This window comes from Geospiza fortis, unplaced genomic scaffold, assembly GCF_000277835.1.
Source record: "Geospiza fortis unplaced genomic scaffold, GeoFor_1.0 scaffold130, whole genome shotgun sequence".
Classification (NCBI taxonomy): Eukaryota; Metazoa; Chordata; class Aves; order Passeriformes; family Thraupidae; genus Geospiza; species Geospiza fortis.
In genome coordinates this window covers 5986755-5996348 of record NW_005054300.1, presented here as the reverse complement: position 1 = coordinate 5996348, position 9594 = coordinate 5986755, and the positions used below count along the sequence as shown (strand labels likewise).

The following is a 9594-nucleotide window of genomic DNA, read 5'->3' as shown; positions in this document are numbered from 1 at the left end:
CCGCCGAGGCCCTGCCAGCCCCGCGGGGCCGCGGCCGCGCCTGGCTCCTCGCCGAGGCTCCCCGGGAACCGCCGCGGTGCGATGGGGCTCTGGCTGCCGGGAGAAGCAGCCCTGGGACACCTCCTGCCTCGCTAGGGATACCGCGAGTATCCGACAGCCGTCACACAACAATGGGGCGGGGCAGCCGGGTGTAGGATGCGAGCAGAGAAGCTCCTGAAATCGCGATCCCTGACCACCGCCATCCCTCTCACTGCCCGACCAGGGAGGAGTTGTGTGGATATAGTCTGGCCATGGGGCTTTTGGAGGACTTGGAAGAAAAGTGGGTACCTGCCTTCTCGCCGTCACACAGCTGTGGGTTGGAGCTGGCTGCTGCTGTTGTACAGGCATTTGCTGGGTCAGAAATCCATGTGGGAGATGAGTGTAGTGACAGAGATGTCCTCCATCACCTCCTCACCCCCTGTTATACTTTCCCTTTGCCCCCCTGGGACTACCAGAGCTCTCTGTACCTTGTGGTGTGCAAGGACAAGCACTGTGAATGGGCTGGCTGTTTGGTAAATACCTGGATTCAACAGCCAGGAACTCTTAAACTTGGAGCTTGAGGACAATACCTGAAAGTGAAACCAGAAGAGGCAGTGACAACTCCCCCCTCCTCTGCCTTTGCCCATCCATTAGCTGGTCCCCAGCAGGGCTGTCAGACCTGCCAGTGCCCATGGGCAGGGCTGCAAGCTGGCACTCCACGTGCCATGGCAGTGACACTTTTGTATTCAGCAGGGCATGAGGTGGCACGGATGCAGCCACCGTGGGTGCTGCGAGTGGCACGGCAGAGTGAGGAGAAGCCGTGCCATCTGCTGTTTCTTCTGCGCCAAAGTGTAAAGCAAACATAGCTGGGAGCTATGAAACACCAGGAGGGAAGGGGCCGTGCCTTGTTCCAACGCCGGGGGCCGGGGCCGAGGATTCCACAGGCAAAGCATGTGTTTGTCTTGGTGTTGTCAGCTGTGTCATTGTGCAATGTAGTTTATGCCCGGTGCTGGGGCCTTGCTGAAACCCTCCCATCCAGCGTCTGTCCCTCTTGGCTTCGGTACCCCCCACGGCAGCACTTCATCGGGGACTGTCACAAAAAGCTGTGAAGGGGAGAAGCCTCGCAAAGTCAGTTGCAACCTTCTAGCAGCATTTCCCTCGCAAGCTGCAAATGAGCAGCTTGGAGACAGACGCTTGGGTTTGCTCCCTGGGCGCACTGGGACTCCCATGTGCTCCAAGCAGAGAAATGGGAGCGAGCTTTCCATGGGGGAGCCAGACAAGTCACAGATAGGGCCTGCACCCCTGGGAGAGGGGTGCAGAGCACTGAAGCGTGGTCCTCACCTCTGTGAGGGTTTAATGCTGGAGGACAGGCAGCTGCCAAGAAGGAACGTGATGCACTGAGTGCTTTGCTAGAAAGAGTGATGAACTGCACCTGGAGGGTTCATAGAATCATAGTATGGTTTGGGTTGGAAGAGAACTTGAAGATCATCTAGTTCAAACCCTTGGCCATGGGCAGGGATGGCACCCACTGAATAAGGTTGCTCAGTGCCCCATCCAGCCTAGCCTTCAACACTTCCAGGGATGAGGTGTCCACAAGTTCTTTGGACAACCTGTTCCAGTGGCTTGCTATCCTCACAGTAAAGAATTTCTTCCTTACATCTAATTTAAAACTCTGCTCTTTGAGTTTAAAACTGTTCCCCCTATCACTGTCTGCCTATGTAAAAAAATTGGTATCTTTTCCTAAGAGTTTTCTAAGGGATTCCTTGTGGGAGCTAAAAGAGAAAAGAGGAATTGGTGCAATGCTGTCTTTTTCTGAAAAGTCAGTGCAATTCCTGGGGATCCCCAGACTCATCACATCCCCAGCATAGTATGAGGAGATGTTTGTATTTGAAGGAGTGCTGGGCAATTGGAGGCTGCTGCAGGTGTCGGGTCCTTTCCCTTTGGAGAGGGTGAGGGGACCCTGATCCCCCTGGGCGGGTCGGGCGGAGTCTGGGAACAGCCGGCGCAGTCGGGGCAGGCGGCGCAGGCAGCACGAACAGCAGGGCAGCCTGGCAGTGCCGCCACGTGGGTTGCTGCGAAACTGCGCCTGCTGCTCGCAGAGGAGCTGGGCTTGTCCTTCTCCAGAAGCCTGGGCACTTCCTGGGGCAGCATCTCCCCTCCACTGCCCCGGCAGTGATGCTTTGCCAGCCGAGTTTGGTTTCCCAGGAATGACCCAGAGTGATGCACAAGCTGTGCGGAGGACAGGGGCTGGTGCATCGCACTGGACTGTATAGCATCTCCTTGGTGGTCAGGCATCCCACTGGAGGGCTAGGCAAGCCCACTGTCCTTTTGTTTTCCTTTTCCTCGTGCAGCTATGCAAGTAATGCTGGTGCTTCCCTCTGGGAACATTTTCTCATTGTGTTAGTGAACTTTCAGCTGGGGTGGAGCCCCAATTTGGAGACCTCCTGGTGTTTTGCAAGCAGCTTGTGCCCATTTGTTGAGCCCACTTTTTTGAGGAAATGAGGGCATGGGGAGGAACGTGGATGCTGTGCCTCCATCCTGACCCGGTCCAGCTGTGGGGTATCAACAGCAAAAAGGCTTTGTTATGTTGAAGCAGAGCTGGTGAGCACTATGTGTGAAGTGCTGACATCTCTGGACACCTAAACCACCTCTTGGGGCTGGGGTGGGGCTGTCTGTGTGGCCTGTGTAATTCTGGGGACATTTAATCTGTGTGGGATACCCTGGTCCTCCTTCTCACTCATCCATGGACTTGCATAGGGAAAATGCTATGTTGTGCCTCAGTTTACCTCTGCCAGGAAGGAGATGGGAACTTGACCTCCTGCCCCAGGGGTGGCTGGAGCAGGGCTGTGCTTGCACCCCAGGATGGGAACAGGCAATGCAATTGCCAGCCAAGTTTGGAGGAGCTGCTGACTATTAAGGTGGGAGAGGGAATGGCTGTTTGGGAGCCATGGAGAATAAATAAAACAATCAGGTCTTCCCACAGCTGAGTCAGTTTACCCAGACCCTGCTTGCAGTGAGATTTGTGGTCTTCATGGTCTTTAAAAGCCAGCCCAGGCATGATAGGGGATCTGACCTGCTGTCAGCCCTGCAACACAGAGCCCTTGCTGGCTTGGCATGCCCTGGCATTACAGAGCAGGTGATTACACAGACAGTACCCTGCAGTGATGAAGTAAATAATGACCCGATTATTTGTGCCCTCTGAAGTGCAGGTCACGCTCCATGGGAATGCCTCCTGGAGCCACTAAGTGTAATTACCAGTTAATCAGCAGGGACCTGTAATTATAGCAGAGAGCATTTAAGTACGGAAGGTTTTCCCGGAGCTGTGCCAGTCAGCTCTGCTTGTCAGAGCCAGGGACTGCAGTGCCCAGGGAGCCCCAGTCACTTTGAGCTACCGTGGATGGAACCATACTTGCTTCAGAACAGCCAGCAGAACAGTGGTCAGCCAAGGACCTGAAGCCAAATCAGTTTGTCAGAGTCCCTGAGGGATCACTGACTGCCGGGGCATGCCCCACGGGATGCCCTGCTCCCAGGGGACATCACACTTTGCAGGCACTGCCCATTTGCCTTCCTGCCTCTTTCTTCTGCAGGGACCTGAGTGAGAACTTCATCCAGGCCATCCCCAGGAAAGCATTCCGTGGGGCCACCGACCTCAAGAACCTGTGAGTCCTGGCAGTGTTGGGCATGAGGGAGTTTGGGGTCAGGTCCAGTGGCAGCAGGCAGCAGAAGTGATCAGGAGCCCTGATTGCTCTCTGCCTAGGCTATCCCAACAATTCTCCCTTTTTTCCCTTTCTCCTGCAGGCAACTGGACAAGAACCAGATCAGCTGCATCGAGGATGGGGCTTTCCGTGCCCTGCGGGGGCTGGAGGTCCTGTAAGTGACTGGGGACAAGGCTGGAGCCTCCAGTCTGCAACCCCATGCAGGATGAGGGTGTCCTTGAGTGTCCCCCCTCACTGAGGTGCTGCAGGGACATCCCCAGCATGCCATTTCTCCCTGGGCATGAGCAGGGGCTCACCAGGGTTCTGGTACTAGTGCTGCAGAGCTGTGCTCCTGAGCTTGATCCTGCCCCTGAGGGCCACCTGGGTGCCACTGGCTGTGGAGAGGAGATGCCTGGGAGGGACAGCAAGTCCTGTGGGGTGCTTGGGCTGTCCCCAGCCTGTAGTTCTCCATCCATTCACTCTGTGCTAGGTTGCTCCCAGGGATTAGTGCCACCTAGACCATCTCAGTGCCTATTTACAGCCTGTCTTCCCTGACCTTCTTTGCCTGTTTGCCCTTCTTTGTCTTCCTGCAGGACCCTGAATAACAACAATATCACTTCAATTCCTGTCTCCAGCTTCAACCACATGCCCAAGTTGCGGACGTTGTGAGTGCCAGGGCCATGGTGGTGGTGGGAGTGGCCTCCTAGGCTAGAGTGGGATGTCCCCAGCTCTGCTGCTGGTGCTGGTGGCCCAATAGTGCTGGGACAGCACCATGGTGAGGGAACAGAAGGGACACCCCTGCAGAGCATCCCCATGTACTGCCAAGCAAGGTGGCCTTGAAATTGTCACAGATGCTCTTCAGCCCCTCTGTATCTCCCTCTGAATCCCCCCAGCCTTTGGGATGAGCCAGGCTGGGGCATCCAGAGGGCAGAGGGGTGGGCAGGAGCTGTCCTGTGGCTGCTGACTGCTCCATCCATCCTCCTGCAGCCGCCTGCACTCCAACCATCTCTTCTGTGACTGCCACCTGGCCTGGCTGTCACAGTGGCTGCGCCAGCGCCCCACCATCGGGCTCTTCACCCAGTGTGCTGCTCCTGCCCAGCTTCGTGGCCTCAACGTGGCTGAGATCCAAAAGAACGAGTTCAGCTGCTCTGGTGAGGGAGCAGAGGAGGTGGTGGGTGCCAGGGCAGGGACGTGGGTCAGGGGGACCAGGCTTGTGCCACCAATGCAGCCCATCTCCACTCCCTGCCATGTGCCCCAGCTCAGAGCCTCAGAACCCGTGCTGTGGGTTCATCTCAGGTCAGCACAGTCCTTGGTGAGGGGACAGTGCCACCCTATCAGCGTGACAGTACATCAGTCTGTGTCTTTGGAGCTTTTGCATGGGGTTGGGGTGCACCAAGATCTTATGCACCCACTCAGCCATGAAGTGTCCCTGCATGCTGAACTGTCACCAGGGTCCCTTCTTCAGGCTGCTGCCACATGCTGGCCTGGCTCAGCTCTTTGCAATTGCAATGCTGGCTGCTTTCCTGGCAGGACAAACGGACTCAGCACATGCCCAGCTCTGCAGCTTGTCCTCCGGCTCCTGCCCGGCCATGTGCGCTTGCAGCAATGGCATTGTGGACTGTCGGGGCAAGGGGCTGACGGCCATCCCCGCCAACCTGCCCGAGACCATGACAGAGATGTGAGTATGGCCCCACACCATCACCACTGGGCTCTGGGTGGCTCCAGGCACTGGGAACACAGGAGCAAGCCCTGCAGCTTAGCCATTCCGTAGGGTAGCAAGCCTTCCTTGCCCTTCCCTCCCTCTGCCCAGATTTAGCCCTGGATTTAGCTGCATTAAAAATGTAAATAGAGAAATAATCTCCTTAGAGGAATCCAATTATGGTGCAGAGCCCCTGCTGGGACAGTGCACAAAGCATGTGGGAGGCAGCAGGCACCCCCAAACCCGAGGTGCTGGGGGGAAGAGGTGCTTCCTCCACCCCAGCCACCATGGTTCCCCACCCATGGTACCTCTCCCTGATGGAGAAAGCCCCAGCCACAGGATGCAATTTGTCTCTGGGCAGAATATTTCTGCTCCTGTGGGGTAACTTACTGCAGCCTTAGGGGTCCTGCAGGCCCAGCTCTGTCAGTGGGGTTCTGGAGTTTGGCAAGCCCTAGAGCCCTCATCTCCCCCTATTCGCTTTGCAGACGCCTGGAACTCAACGGCATCAAGTCCATCCCCCCAGGAGCCTTCTCACCCTACAAGAAGCTGCGGAGGATGTAAGTGTACAGCCTCTGCCATCTCACCCTGAACCCCAACACCCTTCACCCTGCTGGCCACTGCTGAGAGCTGACAGACGTGGGACACCTGCTGTGACACGGGTGCCCCATATGGCAGCACTGGGAGGGGGTCTTGGACAACCCCAGCTCTGTATATTGGGTTTTGGGGGTGGTCCCCTGGAACTAGCAGAAGGATGAGGACATGGGACAAGAGAAGAGGGGACCAGGCCACCTTCTCCCTTTGGGTTTCAGAGACCTGAGCAACAACCAGATCTCGGAGATCGCCCCTGACGCCTTCCAGGGGCTGCGCTCACTGAACTCCCTGTAAGTGCCTACACTGGTGTGGGTGGGATGGGGCGGATGCTGTACCCCTTAACCATGGCCCACACCACTCCCTCCATCTCTCTCACACCAGCCTTTCTTTCCCAGGGTGCTGTATGGCAACAAGATCACGGACCTCCCTAAGGGTGTCTTTGGAGGACTTTTTGCCCTGCAGCTGCTGTAAGACATCAATGGCTGTGTGGGATGCTTTTCAGGGACAGAGGGAAGCGGGATTGAGGTCCTAGCACCCGTGGTGCAGTGAAGGGGTATCCCCAGACTCACATCCCTGCCTCCCTGCCAGGCTTCTCAATGCCAACAAGATCAACTGTGTTCGGGCTGATGCCTTCCAGGATCTGCAGAACCTCTCACTGCTCTCTCTGTATGACAACAAGATCCAGAGCCTGGCCAAAGGCACATTCACCTCGCTGCGGGCCATCCAGACTCTGTGAGTGTCCACTCCAGCTCCCGTGGCTGGGCAGGAGAGCCTCCGGGGGAAAAGCATCTCCAGGGCTGGAGCTGCTGATCACCCGCTGCTCCTGGCAGGGTGTCACCCGCTGTCCCTGGCAGTGTGTCACCTGCTGTCCCTGGCACAGGCACCTGGCCCAGAACCCTTTCATCTGTGACTGCAACCTGAAGTGGCTGGCAGATTTCCTGCGTGCCAACCCCGTGGAGACCAGTGGAGCCCGCTGTGCCAGCCCCCGGCGCTTGGCCAACAAGCGCATCGGCCAGATCAAGAGCAAGAAGTTTCGCTGCTCGGGTGAGAGCTGTCCCCAGCCCTGTCACAGCCTGGTGTCTGGGTGCTCAGAGGGCTGATGAGCTTTTTTTTTCCGCAGCCAAGGAGCAGTATTTCATCCCAGGTGAGCAGAGGAGCCGCACACATGTGCTTGGGTGTGTGCTCCCTTTCAGCCAGGCTGCCTGTGGGGATGTTGTGCCAAACCCCCGTGGTCTGGCTCAGCAGAACCACTCTTCATTTCCCACATGCTGGCTACCAGGATGTGTTGTAGCATCTCCCATCCTGCCGTTACCTGGATGGGCCCAGAAGTGTCCCCAAGGTCCAGTTTTGTTTGCGGGAGGGTGGTGGGCAGGGCAGTGCCCCTTGTACCCAGGAAAAATATTCTTGTAGATAAGCTGCTTTGGGCATGGGGAAAGCTAATATTTGCACAAGGGCTGGAATGAGGGGAGCTAGGGAAGAAAATGAGACCAGGTAGGCATATGGGAGGATCAGAGGGAGAGTGGGGAGGTACGGTCCCCTGTGCCTCTGCCTGTGGGAACCCACACTGCCTTCACCATCACATAGGGACAGAGGATTACCAGCTGAACAGTGAATGCAACAGTGACGTGATCTGCCCCCCAAAATGCCGCTGTGAATCTGGTGTGGTCGAGTGCTCCAACTTGAAACTCACCAAGATTCCAGATCGCATCCCCCAGTCCACAGCTGAGCTGTAAGAGTCTCCTCTCTCACTCTGCTTTCCTTCCTGCAGCAGGCACCCTGCTGGCACTGGGGTTTGGCTCAGGGTTTGGGCTGTACCAGGTACTTTGCAGGCATCTCCTGAGCTCTTTTCCCTGCTGCCCACTCTAGGCGCCTGAACAACAATGAGATCTCCATCCTGGAGGCCACTGGCATTTTCAAGAAACTCCCACATCTGAAGAAAATGTGAGTATTGGGCAGGCACAGCTATGTCAGGAGTGCTGAGGGCTGGGAAGGCACATGGGGGTCCTGGTGCCAGGGCAGACTGAGGTGTGAGATGGAGGGCATGTCCCAGCCTGAGGGTCCTCTGAAGCACTGGCATCACGGGGTGCTTAGTGGGATCTGGGGGAGGCAGAGTTCAGGATCAGGTCAGGGTAGAGTCCTCATCCCAGCCTGCTCTTCCCTCTTCACAGCAACCTGAGCAACAACAAGGTGTCAGAGATCGAGGATGGGGCATTTGAGGGGGCATCCTCTGTCAGTGAGCTGCACCTCACTGTCAACCAGCTGGAGTCTGTGCGCAGCGGCATGTTCAGGGGCCTGGATGGGCTGAGGACACTGTGAGTCCCTTCTCCTCCATGAGCACCCAGATGGGGACGTCCTTACTCCTTGCCTCCTTGCAGGGCCAGCCCAGGATGCCTTGCCCACCAGCTGGCTGCATCCAGTGCTGGGTGGGGCAGGTTTTTGCTGCTCAGGGACTTGCTCAGGCTCATTCTGCTGCCCAGCACTGAGGTGGGCACAGCCTGAGCACTGCTAAGGTGGGTTTCCCCCGTGGTGCCTGCCTGTGTTGTAGGTGCCCTTGTTCTGTTCCCTCTGCAGGATGCTGAGGAACAACCGCATCAGCTGCATCCACAATGACAGCTTCACAGGGCTGCGCAACGTCCGCCTGCTCTCCCTGTACGACAACCAGATCAGCACAATTGCTCCGGGCGCCTTTGACACGCTGCAGTCCCTCTCCACACTGTATGCCATGGGCCTGGGGGGATGCTCCCAGCCTGTGCACGTTGCTGCAGGTCCCCTTGCCTGGTGGTTGTTCAGGTGCTGCCCTTGTGCTCTCTCCTGTGTGCAGGAACCTGCTCGCCAACCCCTTCAACTGCAACTGCCAGCTGGCCTGGCTGGGGGACTGGCTGCGCAAGAGGAAGATCGTGACAGGGAACCCTCGGTGCCAAAACCCTGACTTCCTCCGGCAGATCCCGCTCCAGGATGTGGCTTTCCCTGACTTCAGGTGTGAGGAAGGTAACTCATGGGCCCTGCAATGGCAAGGATGAGGGGGGACGAGGTTGCTCCTCCCAGGATGACACCATGCTCCTTGTCCCAGCACCTCCTTGCTGCCAGGATGCGCCTGTAGCAAGGCGGTCACTCAGGGGGCCCCATGAATCCCCTTCCCTAATGATACAAAAGTTTCCCTTCCTGATACTCAGCCCTTGGGCACTCAGATATCCACCCTGAAGCCAGAAGAGGAGTTTGCACCCACTGCACCTTGGGGCTTTTATATGTCAATGGGTCCATGCTGGCAAACAATGTGCCCTGGGTGCTGACAGGAGCAGAGGTGTAGGCAAAGCCCACTGGAGTTCATCCTGCTCCTTCCCTTCTCAGCCTTGCACATGCACCGGAGCTGGCAGTGGGCGGATGGAGCAGACAGGGAGTGTGCGTGGGGAGAAAAACCTCTTTTTATTTTTTTTTTTTTTAATTTTAGAACAGCTTTTGAGCCCTCTGGAAAATATTTACAAACAAACCATCCTTTCTTCTGCTTTCCCTCCTCCACCCCGTCAAAGACTGAAGGGTTGCATCCTGCGCCTTTCCTAGCAGTGCGAGATAGCATACGGTTGTCCCAGGAAT

At 56.9% G+C, this 9594-nt stretch overlaps 1 protein-coding gene across 1 annotated transcript in view; it reads left to right on the top strand.

Moving 5' to 3' along the window:
* Nucleotides 1-9594, top strand: part of SLIT1 (slit guidance ligand 1) — a 47577-nt gene that overhangs the window by 27498 nt on the left and 10485 nt on the right. The window contains 16 exon segments of the mRNA XM_031061388.1: nt 3606-3677; nt 3817-3888; nt 4307-4378; nt 4701-4864; nt 5244-5391; nt 5898-5969; nt 6222-6293; nt 6399-6470; nt 6592-6735; nt 6884-7047; nt 7124-7147; nt 7588-7732; nt 7870-7944; nt 8172-8315; nt 8575-8718; nt 8825-8991. Coding sequence (XP_030917248.1) covers nt 3606-3677; nt 3817-3888; nt 4307-4378; nt 4701-4864; nt 5244-5391; nt 5898-5969; nt 6222-6293; nt 6399-6470; nt 6592-6735; nt 6884-7047; nt 7124-7147; nt 7588-7732; nt 7870-7944; nt 8172-8315; nt 8575-8718; nt 8825-8991 — 1751 coding nt within the window.